The 23,485-nt window shown below is 33.4% G+C and overlaps 1 protein-coding gene and 1 pseudogene across 1 annotated transcript; both read right to left on the bottom strand.

Annotated features, from left to right (window-relative positions):
* Positions 2,888–11,979, bottom strand: LOC109348156 (MLO-like protein 11). Its single transcript, XM_019588413.1, has 17 exons — positions 11,766–11,979; positions 9,045–9,781; positions 8,610–8,667; positions 8,156–8,391; positions 7,958–8,074; positions 7,414–7,474; positions 6,760–6,854; positions 6,347–6,421; positions 5,936–6,021; positions 5,524–5,573; positions 5,379–5,419; positions 4,728–4,898; positions 4,596–4,631; positions 4,229–4,296; positions 3,868–3,928; positions 3,274–3,737; positions 2,888–3,103 (listed from the first exon to the last, which is right to left on the bottom strand). Exons 2-16 carry the CDS (start codon positions 9,168–9,170, stop codon positions 3,345–3,347), a joined length of 1,674 nt encoding a protein of 557 aa, XP_019443958.1. The 5' UTR covers positions 9,171–9,781; positions 11,766–11,979; the 3' UTR covers positions 2,888–3,103; positions 3,274–3,344.
* Positions 14,775–21,611, bottom strand: LOC109348157 (annotated as a pseudogene).

A 23,485-nucleotide genomic window follows, 5' to 3' on the forward strand; every position in this document is an offset into this window, starting at 1 on the left:
TTGCACATGGTGTGCAACGGGTCATCGATGATGATCCCTCAACCCGACACCTACATTGACACTTCCTTCACCTTGCCGCCAAAGAGGTCGATGTCTCCAGAGGTTGGACTTCGATACCCGCCAGTCAAGAGTGATGGTGCTGTTCCCTCCCACAGTTATAATGAACTATATGTTGGAATAAGTGCTCCGTCATCCAGTAGAGCCAAGAGAAGTAGTGGTCTTGGAAAAGGTCCCTGCAGGGAGGCTCTAGTGTTGAGAATGTCATCCCCTCCGAATTATGTTGTTGGGTTATGACATAATGAAGTGGAGGAAGAGGAAGAGGAGGACGAGGTCGTTGAGCTCGTCAATGTAGAGAGCTCGGTGGAGGTGATCGACTTCGTGTCTGACTCGGAAGAGGAGGAGGACCCGAGTGAGGGGTCCAACATTCCTGGAATCTTTTGAGTCAGCTTGTGGACTTGTCGATGTCCCCTTTTTTAGGGCTGTGTTTCTTTTGATTTTGTATATTTTAGTGGCGATGTAGTTTCTGCCTTTGCTGACCTAGTATGTATGAACTGACTATGACTTAACCGATTATATACATCGTATTATTCAGGAAATTGTGAATCAGGTTAAGTTATCATTCGATAACGATAAGTTGATTTTCCGTATTCGAGTTACTTAAAGTGATGTCCCGGAAAAGGAAATGTTTTTAAAAAGAAATAATTTTATATCACCAATTCAAAAGAAAAGAGAAAAAAAAATTACCCATTTTTCCGCAATGTTTTTAAGAAGTATTTTTCGGGGCGTTACATTGGGCACCACAGATTGGATCAAAGTGTTTTGCACTATGAAATTCTCATATCCAAATATAGAAGTAAAGTAGTGAAGAATGTGACTTTCAATTTCAGTCGGATTTGTGAGTAAACTATCCCCCTCCTTAATCATAGAAAGGGAGTTGGTAACCTGCCTTATCCTAGTTGTCCTGTGAAAGAAAGAGGTGTTTCTATTACCACCAATCTGCCAATTTATCATTGCCTTATCTTTCCAAAAAATCTCCTCCATGTCCAAGGCTTTTAGAAGATTCTTTTGAGCAAAAACTTTTTGCTCTCTAATGTCAATATCATCCACATTGTTATTGATGCAATCTTGCAAATACTCAACCTCTTGGATAGCATTGTTAACCTTAAGATGTATGTTTCCAAACACATTTTTGTTCCAAAGTCTAAGGTCTTTATTAAGAGCTTTCAGTTTTTGGGAGAGCACAAACATAGGACAACCATGAAATTCATACCTCCAAGCCTCAGAAACCACTCTTTTGCAGTCAGGACGCTCGTTCCACCTTTTCTGGAATTTGAAAGGAGACAATTTCCTATCATCAAAATTAGAGGAGCAAAACAATATAGGATGATGATCAGAAGCAATTCTAGGGCAACTGACCAAAGAATAATGTATTTGTAGCCGCTTAACACTCCTAGGGCGTAGGCACAACTGGCCAAATCCCTCTAACAAATCACTTGTTTCTTCTCTTCTATTTATTCTCTTATCCTTTATTTGATTGGTTGTAGTCAACATTGTACAACAATCACCTCTACTACGCCAACAATTACTTTGGAAATTTAAATAAAAAATAATATAACATTAAGTAAACTATTTTATTTTAGTATTTTGGTTTCCTTTAGGTCTCACGGAATGCGATAATAAGCTCAAACATTTGTTTTAGTATTTTTGTTTCCTATCATCTAATAGTTCCAACAATAATTATGTTTTTAATCTATTGCGTTGTACAAGACAATTAGTTTATTGTTGATTATATTTATATGTAGAACAATTAGCTATTGACTAAATCAATTTATAAAGAGTAAATTATATCGATATTCTAAATTTTAATGAAATTACATTAACACTCACTAATAACTCAATTTGTTTAAAATTTTAAAATGAACTTTCAAATTTACAAATGATTGTAATACTATAATTTTAAATCTGGTTAAATAAATAATTCGATTTTAAACTATACTCTGAATATCTGATTTAACTTTTAACTGACTTAGAAAAAAGTTTTTTAAAATAATTCCGGTTAAAAAAATTCTAAATCTGCCTAAGACCAAATTTTGAATATTAGCGCTTTCCATGTCCTGAGCCTGATTTTAAAATCCTATTTTATCAGATGTGGAATCTTTGATTTTGAGTAGTGATCTATGTTTAGATGTGCTACCTCCTTGAAATAAAGACTTGATATTTGCCTTCTCAATCATGAACTAGGGATCCTTGTATTATTGATCACAAAAAGTACAAATTCTTCAAATCTAAATCCATATGTGAATCACGAGCACAACAAGTTTAGCCATGCTTATGGGTATTCAGCCGAATATATTGACATGGAATCACTTGGTGACATTTAACAAAACACTATTGCTACCCAAATGATAATAATGTATCTAATTTGCCATAAAATTTATGTGCCTAATGTTCACTTGTACCCATTGTCCCGTTCTCAGAATATCTTAGTTGATTAGAAGGAATGGAACATGTTATTATTGTATAGTTCAACCTTAGTATCTTGATATCTGAATGTAAGTGCTAAACAAATATCATTAATATATCATAGTGATATATTTGACATTTGAGCATTTATAGTCTCATAGATATATCTCATATTCATCACTTAAAATATCTAAGTAGTGGCTATACATTGGAAATCACATATTATTGTCACTTTCAGAATAATATTTTCAACTTCATATGCTATCAGAAAATCCGAATTTGAAAAAATATATTTAAGTGAAGATATACTGATAAAAAGTTCATTAAATTCCTTGTCTTAGACTATCGGTTAGTTGTAAATTTTCAGTTTTTCAGTAAAAATATGTTACAGTAAGAGGAGGTGAAAATTTCAAATATTGAAGGGTTGAAAGTTCAAACATCAATACTTAACATGAAAAAGAAAACTCCCATTTTGTTTGATGTCTATTTAGATTTAATTTACACTATCTAAAAAAGCTATATTTACATTATACTTGGTCCATACATCAATTATATCCTTGCATCAAGAGACACAAATGTCTCTCATTCTACGATTTCCTCACACTGGATTCTAGTTTTTGTAGGAACCAAAAGTAGCTAAACAGAGATCACATGTCCCAAATGTGCCTCATTCCCTGTCCAAGACCAATCAGAATGTTATTACTTATGTTTTTTAAAACATTCTTTTCATTCACCTGATAATATCTGATCGGCTCGGGACGGGGAATAGGACACTCTTTGGGATAGCTGATCTCTGTCCAAAGTAGCTACCTAAGTTCTGAAAACCATACAAAGCCATGTTTATAAATGTACCCTTCAACTTGTTTCCATTTCTTCATTCCTCAATGTCTTCCACTTGGCATAGAGAAGCATCTTGCAACTGCTTCTGCTCTCGCGCTAGATGGAGATGATAAAGATATTGAGGCAGAGGGTCGAAGCAGGGGTGTCGCGGCCCTACTCGAAGTTTCATTTGCAGCAGCGGGTAAAGGGGAAGAAGTAATAGTTGTTATTGGTTGTAATTCTACTCCAGTGCCAGTGCCAGTGCCAGTTGTAGGAGTATCATCGATAAATTCATCGTCTTCTTCGATGGACAATACAGTGCTTGTGTCTGTATGAATCGTGGAATCGTCCGGGAACATGCCATGTCTTCTCTTTTTCCTAGCTGCCTTACCCCATCCATGAATTGTCTCCCTTATCCTCTGTGGAATTATTGCAGCCTTAAAGTTTGTTCCCATCTGAAATAAGTATAGGAATGCTGTTATTTCACAAGACATCAAAGTAGCGAAAAGCCGAAAACCTTTTTCACTGAAATGATTCCCTCAATGCAACTTATATTTCCTTTTTATAATGTAGTTCATGGATTACCTGTGTAACAAGTGCATAAAGTGGCAAGGTGCTATAGCTGCAAAGAAATTGTCCTGCAAAACTAAAAAGTTGAATACAGGAAAAAGTTAAAGTAGCATGGTTGATTACTTAATTTAACAAGAAATTCTTGTGTAGCATGGTTGATAACTTGATTTAGCAAGAAATTCTTGTGTAGACTAAACCAATACATAACTAAGACTAAGATTTTACATTAAATAAGTGCACAATTTCAGTGCCAAATAGTTGTGTTATATTTAAAGCTATGACATGTTTTGTTCTTTATTGACTTAGTTTACACAAGAACTCTCTGATTTAACATCCTAAACACAACAAAAAGAAGGTTGTGGTGATTTCTGCATACCCCAAGATTAGCCTTATATACACCAGAAGATGATTACTAATAAAGCAGGAATTATATCCGAACTGCCACTGCAATGAAAGAAGATATTTTGCTTGTTAGTCAAATGCGAAAATTTAAAAGTTGCAGTGTGTGAATGTTTTAGCTTATGGTTCATTATCTCATTCATTATGGAGATAATGATTTATTACCACAAATATATAGTTTTATCTTGTATTACAATACACTATCTTGCTTACAGTTTTGTACAATGTTTTTGAACAATATATCTTTTTCTGAAATCGAAGATTCGGTTAAAACGTAAACTTAAGAATACTATCAACATTACTCCATGGTCTAATGCTACATCTCAAAATGGATAAGGAAGTACCCAGAACCAAAAGAATGAAGCCAATTCAAATGCATTCTGCAAAAAATAAAAAACATGAATCAGATGTTTATAAGAAAATAACAAATTTCAGTAAGAAATAATAGCACAACATGTAGACAAGCCATGTTGAACCTGGAAGAGAATGAAATGGATCAAGAACAGCAATAGTTCAGGCTTTTTAAACCAGAAAAGCTCGTCACGAGGTTTCAACTTTGCTTCTGAGAAGAAACTAGTGATTCCAGCATTCTCCAAAGCCAAGGTTGCGATAACATGTTGTAGCTTTGTTCCCACCAAAAGTACAAGCTGTGGAAAATATTGCCAAATGAGAAATTCATGACAAGTCACGGTTTAGTCGTTTAGTCCCCACACAAATGAATATTGTGGCTACAAGAAGAACATAAAAGCTTCAAGTAAACTAAAAGCACAACTATTTATGTGAGAATTTAACTTTGAATACTTGTTAATAGGTTTTATGGTTGATGAAACAAACATATGACTGTATTATAAAATGTACTCAACACTTTATTTCGCGAATACAAATATACCATTTCAGTAAATAAGGCCATTTTATGCCAGTTCATCAACTAGCATTCCGTTCTATTCAAATTTCAAACAAAAACCCACCAACTACTATATGCATAGGCAACCATATAAAAAAGGCGGCCCAATGCACGAGGCTCCTACTTGGTGGGGTTAAAAAAAGTTCAGGTTATCCACCACACAAGCATTTGGCCAAATAGGATAAGCGTTCGGAAAGGAAGGAAATAACGAAAGGTGACTTACCGATATGGGAATGACAGCTATCCAGAAATAGAGATTAGATCCTGTGATAAACCCAAAAAAACTGATTATAAGAGTGAGTCATTGCTAAAATAAATGAATAAGGATAATAAAAAACTTTTCAAAGGTTTCTTACAACAAGCTATACCTTTGATGTTGAAAAGCATGAAAGCCACAACAAATCCCCAGAGATGGCCACTACAAAATTTTACAGACAGAATCAGCTTTCAACTTCTTCATAATAGTCAAATTGTGAAAGAGTAATGCAGTAACAATATAATGTCCAAGGTGCTTAAATTAAGAAAGTTTACATTTTCCTCCTTACATTGATTTTTTTGCTATGAATGCTGAATCAAAAAGTGGAAATACTTCATAAAACACTATATGCAAATGAATAGATACTTTTTGTTCAATGATTTATTAAAATACCAGTCCCTCAGAAATTAAGATCATGCAAAATACATAAAAGTGCACAAGAAATCTTTTTATTCCAAGTGAACAGAAATTGGCTTCCAAACTCGTTAAGCTGCGATAAAGACAACCGTTGTATTTCGACTAACCTCACACCAACTATCCTTTGGAATTCCTCTTCCATGGATCGAATCATGTAGCTATGAAAATCATATTTCTTTGAGAGGTTGTGATTCTGCCATGAATAAGGAAACAGATTCAGTAAAGTAGTAAGTATCCACAAAGTAGTGGTGCATACATACTACATAGTTCCAAGAACTTTGACATATATACCATGGTGGGTTGCTACAAATGACACTTCAACCAAAGCACAAACACAAAATCAGATAGAATATACGAAAACATATTAAACAAATGTATTAAGTATATTCATATCATATTAGCAATACAATAAGAGTTTATATAACATATTAGCAGTACAATACAACTTCGACAAATTAGGTAGATTTTGAATCCAAGCCATTTTGATCTCAGACAAATTCTATTGCATTATTGCTTACCGTGATGAAGCCTTTGCGAAGCGTAAGATAGTCAGCACGAACAACAGAATGCCCAAATTGTCGGAAAAAACATGTCTACAATCCGATTAAACTTAAATCAGAAAGATATACAACTACACTGAAAAGTGATTGTAATGTCCTTGCAAATATATGCTTGTCAACACTGAACTGGATTGTTTAAATGATAGATAAGTTGAGTAGTAGAGAGTTTAAGGTAACAGTAAAATATTCATATAAAGAAGACCAGGCCACAAGAAAATGCTGACATTAAACTCTTTTCAGCATATTTTGCTTTCAAATATTCTTCGTATCTTCCTTTGTTCACAAATTTAAGAAAACGGCAGGCACGGAACAAGCTTAAATGAAATGAACCCAAATGGAAACGAGGAAACAAAATGGAGATATGTAATTACCACCCAGACGAGGACACTGTTCGAGGCCAACGGATTTGATGTATGGAACTTGACAAATGTTGATTGCCTTTGCATAGTCATCTCTCTTGTGAGGACTGTTGCAACATGAGAGAAATGATCAATAGACTTCTAAAGATGGTTTCAGTCACAACATGACCACAAATTTCTCTTACCTACATTACCTTGTGCTGAAGATTCATATTATAATAATTAGGCCAAGTAAGCTCATAATGAAAAGGTTGTCCAAGTCATTATAAACAACTCAAATACTCAACCGACGAGGAACTTTATTAATTAACAATACATCAATATCTCAGAATTTCCGATTTTCCATATATCATAAATCATTGAATGATTCATTCTTCGGAGGTTAAAATTACGGTAATTTGAAATGATTGTTTATTTAATAGAACTTAAGTGGCTACCAAGGCTTCTTTTTTAAATGAGAAAACTCAACAGAAACTCAAAAACAAGACCAGAGGTAAATAAATGGTCTTAAGTGAGAAAAGAGATGCATCACTATATAACAAAACCTGATTGTAGAACTTTGTATGTAGTGAGTAATAGAAGTGGAAACAACATTTCAAAGAACCTAACAAGATTGCAGATAGAAAATCACTATAAAAAAAGACAATTTAAGATTATTGAGCTTACGATTTAACGAATTGTGCCGATCCATGTGAGCTTCATCCTCCCACACTCTCCAACTGTGAATCTGCTTTAAACTAATAGAGTTATTATGTTGAACAGAAACCCAAAATGATAACACCTGAATGTTTTACTTGACAATATATGGCCACCTAATAAATAAAACCAAGAAATATCTCATTGATATCGTTTCATGCTGAACAACATGTGGTGGTCCTTTGCTCAAGGGTCTGTTTGCGAGTTGATTTATAGAGGGAAATTAACGGAAAGAGAATTCTTAGGAACCATGAAATGCACATGTAGGACTCTCAAGTCTTCTCTTTCAAAAACCAACTCGCAAACAGACCCTAAAGCAGAAAGATAATACACATGACTCAAACTAATCTACATCATTGCTCCGATACTGATTAAGCATAGAAGAGAACAAGAAAACCCTACATGACAAATCCAAGCAAGTTGATATAGAACATCAATATTTGGCTCATTTTTAGCAGAAATGATAACTGTGTGGCACTCAGGTCTCATCTACCGACAAGAAACAATATCTCACCTTCACAATTGCTAACAGCATTGTCAGGCAACTGTAAGATATATGTGTTACGGCCATGACAAAAATGAATCGGTGCAACTGCTCTAGACCTTCGTACGAAAGAAACGGCTCATGACCCTGAGCAACATAGATTACAATTTAGAGTAGTAAAAGCTAATGATAGTCGAACTTAAAACATGTAAGGTATATTGCTCATGCCTCTTTGCAGGAGCTTCTGTTTATGCCATTCAACATCCTCCTAAGTAAGTGTGGGTAGGCCGAAGAGATCAACAATTTACGTTCTCCGGAGCCATTATCTTCCATTTCTTCATTAATCTCAGATCTAGTGCATGGAGCAAAAGCACTATTGTAGTACTTTGATGGAATGCAAATATTGGCTATCATGCGTGAGGTAGCCGTTAATAGCAGTGATATAAATCCAAGCAACATCAACTCTGAAGATAGAATTGCAATGTAAGTTAGACTAACAAAATTGCAAAATAACGAGAGTTGGTCGGTAATAGACAAAGTGTTGATTAAGGACACAAACAAGTCTATGATAAAATAAACTTAGTATGATGCAGAAAAGTGATAAGGACTAAAGGACCAACAGACATAGTATAAATTATGTTTATATTTGAAAGAATTTCCAGTAGAAATTAAGGCACCACACCTTCTTTCATCTTCTCCAAAGCTGCAAACAACGGATTTCGATTAGTTTTACGCAGCCACTGCAGCCACGTGAAAAACATAACAATCAGAATTCACATTAGAGCTGACCATAGAAGATGGCTTACTAACATAAAAAAGGGATGGTTTGGTCACTAGTAAGACAAATATATAATTAAGATAGAATAAAACTTTACAAAAATAAAAAAATATATTCATGCAGGTGCATTTGCATTGTCAAGAGAGAAAGCTTCTTTCCATGCCAATTGATGCTGATCCAGAAAATGAAGTTTCTTATGACATTTAAATAGTTGTTGGGCAAAAAATATTTTTTTCCTCTTTTCATTTTCCCCTGTTTTTCCTCCCCTCAATTCTCAATATCATAAACAAGATTAATTTCAGCTCTTAAGTCATCATTAAAAATAGTAGCAATACTCACATTGCTTAAACGGTGAATGGAGCGTTCCACAAGCAAGGAGACAGCAACAAAGACAGTCAACACAGTGGCAACAGACCATGTAGGAGTCATGGCCAGCGACCGTGTTTCTTCTACATTTTCTGCCATTCTGGAGTAACCAAAAGCATAAACCAAACCTTAAACAATAATTTTCCTTAACCCTTAACAAGTTTAAGGTAAAATTCTTCTAAGGACTTCAAATAAGGACCCCTTAGAAGAACTTGAAAAATTGCACAAACAATACTTGTAGTACAATGCTTAATCAACCTATAACTTGTTGGGATAAAACTGAATCCTATTAATACAAATCCTAATGGTGGTATCTTTCATCGCCAAACATCAGCAATTAGTGATGCTGATTCCATATATACATTCAAAGATATAACAAATGCTCAAAAGGGTAATGGATCTCAAAAGGGTATTCCAATTATTTCCAATCTCTTCACCAAGATTCCCTCACCAGCACAAATGCTCTAGAAAAACCAGCATTGACCCCAAGGTTTGAGCATAGCAAAGTGATCAATAACACCAAAATGAACATTTACTTTCTCACTGCATATGAAATCTTCCACAGACTCAACCAACAAGGCACAACACAGTTAACAAATAATCCAGTCCCTTAAGTATACTGATAAATGTTAGATCTCTGACCAGCTAAACAGCTTTTTGTATCTGTCTTCTTCAAAAATGATTAGTCTTCAGCTGCCAGCTATTACACCCTTGATGCACAGAAAAAAACAGAAACACCCCACAACTTTTTCCAATAAAAAAGAGATTTTTTTTATACTTGTAGCTATTGTAAAGTGATTAAACTAAAACCCATTTTCAAATCAAGCTCACATTCCTGAAAAGAATCTCATTTCAACAGTTCCAAGCAGAGCTCTGAAAAGAGAGTTCAGTTTCTTTTTCCAACATCCAACACTACACAAGTAGCAAGTATCAACCAAGCAACCACCTTAACAAACAAAAAACAGTGGCAGGAATCTAGGAAACACAAAGAAGAGTGGAAAGTAAGAGATATCTTTAGTCTCTTTCTCTCTCTGTGTGAATGTGTCAGTTACAACACATGAGGTTCAGAAGTTAAACCAAACTAGCATAAGAGAACCTAAATACATTGAATGAGTTTACCAAAACTGCATTTAAGATTCCAATGTCCTTTTTCTCCAGCTAGCTCCATTGCCAATGCACTGTTTACTACTTACTATTTCTTCACTGGGCCACACCCATGTGCCAAATTCTAGTATCTGTTTCATTATTTCTTTTCAGTTTTTAATTTATTATTACATCATTTTAGTTCTCATATAATTATTACCATTATACATTTTCTAAGTAAATATTCATTTCAGTTACTTTTTAACCTGTTTGAGGATGATAAATGTATATGAGAGCACATCTTTTGTCTCATATCTTTTGTCTCACATCTTGTGTTATTTCATGTACCATGAATTACGATTGTTAACTTCATAATATATGGAGTGACACAATATCATGGAACTGGTATCCATGTATGCATTCAAGTTCACTAAACAATAACTTAGCTGTTAAAGTCAATTTCACCCTCTATATTTAAAAATACAATATAAGTTGCTTTTCGAAAGAGTTTTTTATGGGATATGCAAGATATAAGTCTGTGATTGTAGAGTTTTGAATTTCCTGACTTCACAAGTAAAGTTTTCCTCCAAAGGCAATTCACTTTCACTACAACTAATCACTATTCATATAAATTCTTTATATAATGGTAGAGTTCATTTGGTGAACAATATAAAAAACACATGATAAGATAATTTGTCATATTATGTTCTATTCTACAATTTTGTGAACTAGTAAGTTAGAAAAATTATTATGTTGGCCTATCCTATCTTATGATAATGCAGTTTTTTCCTTATATTCTTACACTTTGGACACAACATACCTGATAGAATAAAAGATTATCATACTCATATTCTATCTTACTCTTATCTTATTCTCTATTATATTATGTCCTTACCATGTCATGAACCTTGAGTTATGACTAGATACAATTATTAAGTTCATGATGTTTCAAATCCTAAACAATAAAACTTACCTGTGGAGAAACTGCAATTAACTAAACATTAGCCAAATAATGATACATTTACATAATTCAATAACTAACAAAAGATTGTTGATCATCTAATTTATATTGCATGCAGCATTACACATGAAAGAATCTGTTTAGATTTTCAAGGTTGATTATTGTATATGTCAACTCATTCCACTGCTTGGTGATGCTAAGTGTTAGGTTTCTTCCAAATCTCACTGACTCAGTCCCCATATGCAAATATGTCGGTATCACATAGGACATATCACATGAAACTTCCAATATAATATTTTTCTTCTTCAAGGTATCATATATTATTATTCATATGTAAAAAATAATATCCTACAAGATGTTAATCTAGTTATGTACAGTTTTGCTAGATCTCTACGATAACCAAAAAAGTTAAGGTTTTTATTATTAGGAGCGACACTTGTTGGGAGGGGTAGTCGCGTGCCCAAAAAAGATTAGTTACTTACCTGGTAAAGGAATACTCTTGGTAGTACGAAAAAGTAAAAATAATATTAAAATTAGCATGAATGTGTGATGTTCATGTTACACACAATTAGTACTTGTTTGTAATTGTAATAAGATCTAAATCCAGATATAGAAAAGTTTTGTGTGCATAAAACTCAGTGTTAACAAACCTGAAGGCTGAAGATGAGGACTAATGCCAAGTTTAGACCAAATTTCAGTCCCAACATTGTTGAAATTTGCATGTGACTGGTGCCATTAATTGTCATAATCATGAATTGTCCATAATCTACATTGCATTTGTAATATAGTATTCATGTGAGTTTGGTTTTTGATGTTAGAGGCTAGCTTGATCTATGGTAAAATAGGACTCTTGAAATCTTAAGGAGCATCCATCTAGACCATTAATGCTATGAGCCCAAGAGAATAATAAACCTTCTTATGATCTTCTTGGAGATGCATATAGGAGATTGAATCTAGAAAATTATATAATATAGAGAAAGTAACTTCTCAATATATTGATATTTATGCACATCACAGGAGCAGGTTATATATAACTATTTAGTTTAAAAATTAAACTAATTAATTATTTGATTGCAAATAAATGAATAAGTAGTTATTGTTTAGTTCATTTTCTTTAAATTTATGAGATGAACAAAGGTTGTTTTTTATTCATTTATAATTATAAGTACAAAGCTTTCTTATTGGTTAATTTCATGGTTCGAATTTTATGATCATTGTTTGAAGGAGGATTTTATTTTACTTGACCTCTTTTGATTTGAGACATAGTCTCGTATTTGTGTCTGTAAAAATATTTGATCGTAAACAACAAGAAATTGTATTATTTTATGAAACTAAAGTTAAGAAAACAACAAAAAAGAACCATAATCTTACAATATAAAAAATGTAGAAGTTTAAGAAGAGGTAAAGATTTATCTAACTCAAATATAAGTTAATTTAAATAGTTTATTATATAGACAAAAAGTAATTACAAATAATAATATAATAACTAACGAGTTAGTTTTACGAAATGATATATAAGACAATAAATCTAAAAATAAGCAAAATATGAATTGATGAAGATGGTATAGCTTAATTTATGTGCTTTATCTTGATAAAATAATAATTCAGAAGTGATTGGTGATAGTAAAAATGAATTGTGTTCTTCAACTGATTTTAATTGCGGCTTGAGGGTTAGTCTCACACTTATGCAATGAAAATGAATGACTAACAAAGTGGTGAGAGAAACCAACACACAGTGAATTTATTTAGAAACATATGGTTGATTTATATTGCATGTGTATGATGTAATGACAAGCAAGTGAGCAATAACAAAAGGCTACTTAAAAAATTGGGAAAAAGATAACATACACCGAGAGTGCAAAGGTTTTTTATACTGTGACTACATCATTCATCATTGATTTTTAGTTATTATTGACTTTTAAATAAAAGTATTGCAAATAAATGGTGGATCATGTATTGACTGTGTATAAATCTTTACATTGTCAGTACATACATTTTAAACTCTAAAAAATTTACACCAAACTCCTAAGAAAGTAGATGTATATATAGATGGGAGGTCCTTCCACGTTACTTGTTTTGGTTAGTGAGAATGAGCTACTTTATCACCATGGTGTAGAAAGCAACACCACATATAATTTAGAAATTCCTGTGAGGCATTCGAGACAAATAGATATAAAATGGAAAGAAAAGTAAAGCAAAGACAATATGGTGTGTTTTGAACATGCTTGTGAGTTTCTTAGGTTTTTTTAGATTACAAGTATCCTCTTTAAAATTATAATTCTATTCGATTAAGAAACACCAATAACATGATAAAGTAAGCTATTTAAGGAAGATTTTTTTCGTACACTAGATTGGAATATGAAATCTTGCTTAAGGGGAAATTGGATATTAAACATGGTAAAAATTGGATATTAAACATGGTAAATATTAACATTTGTACGTGTAAAGAAGTGGTATAACAATGTAAAAGGGTGAAAAATATATATTTTATGTATTGAAAATATAAAGATTTATATATATATATCAATGTATTATTTACCGTTCATTTATATTACTTCTACTTAAGAGTCAATAATAATTAAATATGAATGATGAAGGATATAGTGACAGTGTCAAAATCTCTTACACTATCGATCTATACATTTTTTATCATAAATAATATATAATAAACACTTATTTTTAAGGGAGAGGATGGAGGGGATATCTTTAAAGCTTAATTCGACCTGACAATGCTTTCTACTTTTCCTCAATTATTGCACTTCTCTTAAACTCTTACATGCAGCTGCACTTTCTTATTTCTACCGAATACTTATCACATCGCACTAATAACATCAATGTTTGCTAACCAATTATCAAACCATCAATTATTCAATTTTGGCTGAATTTTAATTTATATCAAGCCAGCTTACGGACATAGAGAACATGGGACATAAGCAACATTAGGTGCATTATTTAGCAAACAGGTACAGAGTATTTATTTGGGACATAGACATCAAATTTTTAGCTCAAGGCTTTAATTATAGAACAAATATCTATTGTTCTAAATCATATCTCAAGTTATATCACACACTAATAAAAATATGTACATCAATTAAAAAAATCAAATATTCATTATTTTTTTCTGTATTTGCTTTATTGTCATTGATGCGTAACAAAATTTAGAACTTGGTTTAGAATAACAAATTGTTCTTAATTATGAGCTGACAAATCCTCATGATAACGTGGAGGACTTTTTAATGCACCTAATTGTATAATAGATCAAGATGAGAGGGTCATGTTATAACAGAATCTGATGGTAACAAACAACTAACATCGGACTAAAAAGTTTCTTTTTGCCAAAAAATATTTGTTCTCATGCTATATATAAAATGACACTTAGCCTCTCTTACTTCCGATAGAAATAACACACTTATGCTATAATTTTGAGTAACCCATATAACACAATGATAAGAGCAGCTACACTACATAAAGGTACCAGATCACCAAAGAGGACACGCAGACAGAGGATTTATTAAATAATAGTTTATGAAGCCATGATTCTCATAACATAAGAAAAACAATTATTCCTTTGATAAGACTAAATGGCATGTTGCTATAAACATATGGCTCAAGGTCCCTTAACTTATTAAATAAGTATGGCAAAGTAATAATTATTAAAATGAGATAAAAAAGAAAAGTATTGCATATATCATCATTCAGTTTGGAATGTAAATTTGCAATTACATAAAACAAAGTTTTCACCATCATGCAAACTATATCATTAAAGCTTCTTACCCAAAAAAACTACATCACTAACACTAAGGCTAAAAAAACAAACCAAAATCCTCTCTGTTCTTGTTCCATAAAGCCATGACCTTCACTCAACCTCCAAGTATAGCAAAATTGATGTGCATTTGACAAGCATAGTTGTGAGGTAGATGGAAGTCCCAACATGGAAGTAGAAACGCTCAGAAATTGATTTGAGAAAGGAAAGGGGGCATGTTCTCTTCAAAGGATGGAGACAAGCAACCTATAAGTTAAGCAGCAAAACTCCAGAATGTATATGCGTGCACCAAAACTTATGAATCACTTGTGGGGACTAGCTCGGCAGAAAGATGCGTATCAGATGAAATCTGAGTGGCTAGATCCTGCTCAGATGTGTCACTATCAGATGCCTGAATCTCTTCATATGTATTATCCCCTGTGTTTGGAAGTTGGTCAGTGGTTTCGCCCTTCAATTCATTCTCGCTATACAAGTCCTTTTGAACAGGCAGACTTCCTTGCTGTTGGAATGAAAGAACATTAGCGATAGCTTTAATAGCCGCCGATGCCTGCTTGTCATCAACTGTTTCATCAATATCCAAACCATTGACTTCAGGTTCCTCAGACAAGTCATCTAGACATGGAACAAAAAAGGGAATCCGACCCTTCTGCCAGTCATGAAGTATCATCTTTGCTGCGGTCATCAGATCAGGTTCACCTCCCTGGAAACAGCAATTATAAGTAGCAGTTACACTAATGTCTGTAGGAACAGAATTGACACCGGTGCATAGAAGAATAATACTAACACAAAAAGCAACTTATCTATTAAGGAAAGCTAGCAATGTTATAATGAAATAACTTCCAAATATATAAGAACTCGAGAAGAATACCCTCAGAAGTTTGCCACTTGATTTGCAAAGCTGAACTAGGAAGTAGTTATCATCTTCCCTGATGAAAATAAAAGATTTTGAAATGAAAACCAATAGTTTTATAAACATGCTATAATGACAATTGACACATACAGATATGCAAATCAAGATGAATACTTATAAACTGCATGTAATAGTCCCATGAAGACTGATTATTTCATAATTCTTACCAACCATATTGTGCATAATCTGTCACTACCCACTAGAGACTAGAAGTATGGGCAAGGCAAACAAAAAAATCTTAAAGCATGCCCCACACAGATAAAAATGTAAACTTGACTTTTTATGAAGAAGATTCAGATCAACAGAACCTAAAAGCGGCGGCCTGATATAATAGCTTCAGCTTTAATCCACTTCAATTATTTCCAAAAGTCTAAAAAGATTCCATGTGGGCCAATGGTATGGCATGACAATGCTGTTCTTATCAAAAGGGAGTCATAAGGTGGTCTTGTAGTTAGGGTAGGGAGCTTAAGGAGTGGAGTGATAAGGAGGTTGAGGGTTCAAATCTCACTCACTACAAAATACTAACATTTGTCTATAAAAAAATGTTGTTCTTATCAAGTATCAACTACAGATCTACAATATCACAGATCTTTCCAGTGCTAAAAGTTGATCAAAAAACTTAGGTTGATTTCAACAAACAGAAGCATACAAAAGCCATACACACTTTACAATATCTATATTGTCACCATTAAGTTCAGGAGACAAAGAATCATACCACTCTTTAATTTTGTACGCTCTTTCCAAGTGTTGCTTCTTCACACGTTTCAAAACTTCACCAATATGGTCTGCAGCATCTTGCAAATTTGTCACACACTCACACGTACCTGTAAATAAATTGAGTCATCATCCGAGCTATGATAATATATATACCATATATTCCTAATATGCATTATGCAAAACTAAATGCCACGTGTCCTTCAAGAACCATATGCCAGCAGAAAAGTAAATATTAACAATCCATTGTACAACAGCAGGAATTAAAAAAATGCAAATAAGGAAAACTCATCTACTTAGTTTTTTCCCTCACTAAGAAAAGAAAGTGATTTCATAATCATGGTCAAAACTGCACAATCACAAAACCCAACAAAAGTTTTGGTGGCTGTTCAGGAGATGCCATGTTGATAGGCTAGCACAACATTCAATACACTATTTACATATCAATAACATATAGTCACCATTCTAAGTTTCCAACAAATCAAATAACAGGAAGCAATATCGGTGATGAACTCATGATCATACTTTGGCAGCTTGAATTTATTAATAAGACTACTAAATCAAAAGAGGCAATATATTAGTCATTCAGCCTGGCATACCACTAGCTTTTCTGGGTCTGAGCCCACAAATCACAATGACAACCAAAAGTAGTCCAAGGAGGACACTTACCACACCCTTCAGCTATGAAGCACGGATTCGCCAAATACCCTTGCGTGTCGGTGTCCGACACGTATCCGACACGGATACGCTCAGATTCACGAAGGATACGTGTCTATAGAGTATCCAAAAATAAAAATAATAAAAAATAAAAATAAATATCAAAACACGTATCGGATTCGTTTTCAATAAAATATAAAATATATAGATTCGTTTTCAATAAAATATATGATATATAGATTCGTTTTCAATAAAACATAAGATATATAGATTCGTTTTTATGATAAGATAGATTTGTTTTCAATAAACATTCACTTTCACATCATACCAACTTACCATCACACCACATTGACCCTTGAATAGCTGGTATTTTCCGATCCATAACGTCGCCGGCAGGTGCTTAGTGTTACTGCCTCTACCGCCATAGGTATGTCGTGAAGAGCAAACAGAAAAATGGGATACTAAGATGTGGGACATTGCAGGAGATGTGTGGGAACTCTTCAAGTGGCCACACTATCTCTAGATGAACCAGAAATAGAAGTTGTCCTCTTTACAGATGATAGTCACGGAGGAGATGAAATTGATACTATTTTTGTTTCTAGGGCTAGACAATAAGCAATTTTATGAATTATTCTACTATATTTTCTAGTTTTGATACTTTGAATTTTGAAGGACAATGATTTTCAATTTCCATTATATTTTTTACTTTGAATATTTTGATTTACACTTATAATTTTATCATATTTTATGTATTTTTTATTAATTTATACACGTATCCCTGAACGTATCATATCCTACATTTTAGAAAAAATGCGTGTCGACGTATCGGATACGTATCGTATCCAATACATGTATCCGTATCTGTGCTTCATAGCCCTTCAGTATAACATCTGTTTCAGTGTCCTTCTTGTGGTAGACAACACCTGGACAATCAATCAAGAAGATCCTCTTTGTAAGAGTTATATACTGCCAGACTTTCGTTTCCCCAGGAATTGGAGCAACCTTGCAGACCTGACACAATAAGTGGACACATGTCAATTAACATGTTCAAACGCTTATTCCACGACACAAGTTCCTAACTTTCATTAGTCACCAACTAAACTACTTCAATAGATCAAGTAGAAAATAAGAAGCAGTAGAGGAGAAAGAACCATTACATTCTTTGTACGCAATGTATTGATAACTGATGACTTCCCAACATTTGGATATCCAACAAATCCAACAGGTATTGCTTGCTTATCACTTTTCAATCGAGCAAATTGTCTCAAAATAGATAGAAGTGAACCCTAAAGCACAATAAATGACAAATAAGAAAATAGCAAATAACTTCATATATACATAAAAGGTTATAATAGAGGGAAGAAAGATGCATACCCTCCCTCCACCCTTAGTGATCTTATTTTTGTTGTAAATTCAAATTTTAGAACAGAGTAAAGCCTTAAAGCATTAGCAGGTGAATTTAATAAATTCAATGAACATTACATCAAGTTTATGAATTTGAAATACCTTACCAAAGGACTTGTTGATGCTTGCATGGAATGGCCAGAGTTGGATATTCTTTTGACAAAACTCTAAGCCACCCTTTTGTTGCCCAAGCAGGAATTAGATCACACTGAAAAACATGAGGATTTAAATGGTTTATGTACTATGTAACAGTTTTAGTATATTTCCCTACGTTTTAGAATAACGCAAATGACCAAAAAAAATATTGAACTAATCTTGTTCAATAAAAGAACCATGTGCTTGTGCATGCAATTTTCTTTCAAATGCTTCTCTAAATGGTAACATCTTGTGCCTTGTGGGTCCCTTGCATCTAGAACCTATATAGGATGCATAAAATATTAAAACTTGAAGGTGAGAAGAGGAATGTGCAAGACAACTTCTGCAAGGCATCTAGAAGTCAAAGGAATATGCCCTACTATGGACTCTTCAGCTTAAACAAGAACCAAAGCAATATAAAAAGGAAAATGCTTAACAAGGTAAAAACATTAGCTCCCAAAATGTTATACTTTGCCCACTATTTAACATGACAGTACTTTTTAAAATTAAAAAACAATGTTTACGGTGCCACTTGACAGAGCAAGAATGCATGATAACATGCAGCTTTGTATCAGAAACGTCCATTTAAAGAAGCACCTTTTGTAACATCAAACAAAATTGTATTCTCTAACAGAAACATGCACATGATTGGCAGTTGGCACACATTAGAATCAGTCAACATTTTCAACAACTTGATGCCATACCAGGACTACAACATCCGAAGAATCTATCACTTTGTACAGCTCACCCCATATGCATTTACTTTGACCTTTTTCAAACATTGTATGTCGCACTAAATCTCTAAAACCATCTCCTTCATTAACTTCTGATGATACACTCGCATCATATTTCTGTTCAAAAGACTCTGGAAAGTAATACCAGAGAAACATCAGATTAAGTACAACATCATTTCTTAGAAGAAATGATCATTCCCATGAATCAAGCATTCCCACAAAGAAAACAAAAATCTGTATTCTTCACTTTCAATTAAGTGTGTGTTTCGTAGAGCTGAGAAAATTAGATTACAATTATAATATAATTATCATAAATTATAAACTGAATATATTCAACTATAATTCAGAAAATCCTTTTTGTGCTGTGTTAAAAAGAATTTCTTCAAGTACTAAATTATGAAAATGGGTATGAAGTCATTTGAATAATAAATTAATAATATTTGCTTGGTAGTTAATTTGCGAGGGGTATGATGAGAAGACTGAACTGAGTGAAAACAATCTTCAAAGTTAATCTTAATCTCTGATATAAAAAACGTTTTTTATAACTAAAAACTGATAAATTATTTTGCACAGTAGTTTCTAAACATGCTTAAATAATGTGCATAGCTTATTATGCAAATTAAAACTGTTTTCTTCAGAAAGAAGCTCTACCAAACACTTTCTAAGAGGATAAATGATGTTAAACACTAAATGATAGCTATAGCGCCAATTAAGCATCCACTCCTCTAAATGAATAAGAAATCAGTATTTTTACCTTGAGAACCATCAGCTTTCTGAACCAATGACGCATAATCTGCTGCTAGGGCCTAGGAGGGTTGGACGTTTTCTTTTAGTCTTAGGCCCAAATGCATCTGTGAAAGGCTCTCTGTCAAGAAGGTGAACCCTCGCTTGCTACAATCAAAATCCATATATCAGCAGTTTTTTAAAAAACATAATACTCATTCACCAACAAAACAAAATGCTTGCAACAATGCATCTTAAACAAACCTTTTGGCGATCATTGAGAAGTGACAATGGTAGTTTCTTCTGCTTCAAAATAACATTATAATTACTCGACATTCGGGTCTGCAATTCTTCCCGGAAAAACTCAAGCTCCTTCTGGTTTACAACCCTAGTATTCCCTATCCACAAGGCACCAGAAAATGTCAGCAAACAACAAACTTTAAATCCAATCTCATTTTCAAAGCATATCATATCTAATAATTCAAACAAAAAAACTAAAAACTAAATTTAAAATACTAATTGTGCTCAGAATAGCTCCTTCTAATACACAACCCCAGTTTCCACTATCCTTTAGGCAACCAAAAAAAGGTAACCACAACAAAATCTCAATCCAAGTCCATCTTCCACACATTTCACATCTGACAATTCAAAATATAAAATATCACTAATAATTAATTAAAAATAGCTTATTTTGTGTTTCAATTAGCTTATTGTCAACACTCAGTACAATAAAATCTCAATCCAAATCCATCTTCTACACGTTTCATATCTATTCTAACAACAAATAAAAACTAAAAATGAATTGAAAACAAAATAACTAACAGCTGGTTCGATAAGATTTTAATACAAAAAAGAAGCTCCAAAGAGCTAATTTTCAAACTTCTCCAATAAGCTGATTGTGATAAGATAAAAGAGCTTCCACGATTGACATTATAAGCTAAAAAGAATTTATACGGAGATTATAAGCTATTTTATGAAAATGAGTTGTTCATCAACTCAAATAAGCTCTCCATAACCTTCTTCAAATGCCTCATTACTTCATAACTAAAACAAGTTATAATTAAATCACACACAATCAGTAAATAATAATCGATTATCAATTGTAAAGATACATAAATTGATTAGACTAACCAAACCATCTACGATCGGGTTGAATTCTTGTTGAAGGAAGCTCCTTAGACTGAAGATCGTGGCTGAGGACTTTTCCCTTCCGTTCACGGACGGGTCGGGTTTTGTACATCTTAAGACGGCGGACGGTGGAGGCGGAACGCGACTCCTTCTTGGAAGAGTCATTGCTCCGGTTAACGTCGAGAGAGTGCTTCGGTTTTCCCGATATGTTCACACTCCTCTCTCTCTTTTTCCCCATTGCACTATGAAGAGAGAAAAATTAACTGGAGAAATTGGTGATGCAAAGAACAGTTATGGGATTAGGGTTTTGCTCAGATAGTGTGGTTGTGAAGATTTTTTTTTTTTGCTCTGAAGGTTTTCATTTAGGAATGGCAACGGGGCTGCTCGGGGTCGGGTTTGCACATACCCAAACCCGAACCCGAAATTCAAAACCCGAACCCGAACCTAAACTCAACGGGGTTGAAAATAAAAATATCATCCCCGAACTCGGAAAAAAAACCCGAAAATGATAAAGTGTTAAGGAAAATATGATATTATTTTCGTGTAATTTTACTCTAACATTTCTATTTTCTCTTGTATTATTTCACATTTATTTTATGTTTGAAGATCCAATAGTATATAAAGTAACATTAGAGATTAAAAACAATTGGCAAATGATAGAAATTTCAATTTTAAATTGAATTACCTTACTTCGGGGCGGGTTCGGGTTAGGGTCTTTGCTATACCAAACCCGAACCCGAACTCGAAATTTAAACCCGGGTAAAACCCGAACCCGAACTCAATCACATCGGGTTTTCCCCATTAAATTTGGGTTCGGTTCGGGTGGATACCCATGGGTTCGGTTTTTATTGTCATCCTTATTTTCATTGGAGAGGCCCCGTTGTAAGGGGAAATTTGTTTCAAATGATTTCTAACATTTCTATTTTCTCTTGTATTATTTCACATTTATTTTATGTTTGAAGATCCAATAGTATATAAAGTAACATTAGAAATTAAAAACAATTGGCAAATGATAGAAATTTCAATTTTAAATTGAATTACCTTACTTCGGGGCGGGTTCGGGTTAGGGTCTTTGCTATACCAAACCCGAACCCGAACTCGAAATTTAAACCCGGGTAAAACCCGAACCCGAACTCAATCACATCGGGTTTTCCCCATTAAATTTGGGTTCGGTTCGGGTGGATACCCATGGGTTCGGTTTTTATTGTCATCCTTATTTTCATTGGAGAGGCTCCGTTGTAAGGGGAAATTTGTTTCAAATGATTTTTATTGTCTATAGGGTTGTTTTTTGTTACTGTCTCTCACAATTTCATATAAGGAATTAGTCTTTTTATAGGTTTTGTAAGGTTTGTGGTTGTTCATCTGTTCATAATAATCGAACTTTTGATTTTTTTTATAGTCTTATAGATCTAATAGAATCTATATCACTATATTAACGTCTTGTTAGTTAGGGAGAATTGTGATTTAATAAAATATTAATTCAAAATTTAATATTAGAAGAATTTAGTAGTAACAATTTGGAGAAGATATTGTGATGATTGAAGATGATTAAATGAGAAGTTATGAAGATAAGTTTTAATAACATCACTTTCCTAAGTTAAAGTATATAAAGTGAGTGACAATTCTTCCGTTTAAAGTGTGTAACGATTCTTCCCAACAAGTATTGCTATCAAGAATTGAACATTTTATTTTTTAGTTTTCCTATAGGGTCTTCTAGAAACACATTTATAACATATAGTTTAACCCATTAGAGTTATAATTATCAAACAATATCAATATTAAGCCCATACAAACTAAATTGTTACCCAAGCAAGTTAACTTGCTGATCAAGGAAGTTGGTGCTCATGCACCAAGTAAGGACCATGGTGCGCTAACTCATGGGTTTGACCTTGTTTTTATGAAGATCAAGATTGTTGATGCAGAGCCTTTGATCGAGAAAACTGGAACCAAGGCCAAGGTTGTTGATGCAGAGCCTCTGAAGCAAAAAAAATTAACTTAGTCTTTGTTTAATAGATAGAATTACAGAAGAGAGAAAAGGGAGAGAGAAGTTAAAGAGAAATTGAGAGTTTCTCTCATTTGGTTGAGAGAGAAAGAAAAGGGAGAGAGTAAATAAGGTGTGGGCCCCACAATTTTTTCTTCCTCTCCCTTATGAGAAGAAAATGAGATGAGGATGAGTGAGTTTATACAAAATACCAATAATAG

The sequence above is a fragment of the Lupinus angustifolius genome, chromosome LG05, assembly GCF_001865875.1.
Source record: "Lupinus angustifolius cultivar Tanjil chromosome LG05, LupAngTanjil_v1.0, whole genome shotgun sequence".
Lineage (NCBI taxonomy): Eukaryota > Viridiplantae > Streptophyta > Magnoliopsida > Fabales > Fabaceae > Lupinus > Lupinus angustifolius.

Excerpts from the sequence above, each read along its gene's own strand:
- LOC109348156 (XM_019588413.1), bottom strand. The coding sequence starts at position 9,170 with ATGGCAGAAAATGTAGAAGAAACACGGTCGCTGGCCATGACTCCTACA. Across the intron at positions 7,475-7,957 it reads TGCTGTTAGCAATTGTGAAG|ATTCACAGTTGGAGAGTGTG; the intron begins GTGAGATATTGT and ends AGTTTAAAGCAG. Across the intron at positions 4,632-4,727 it reads TCCATTTCATTCTCTTCCAG|AATGCATTTGAATTGGCTTC; the intron begins GTTCAACATGGC and ends TATTTTTTGCAG.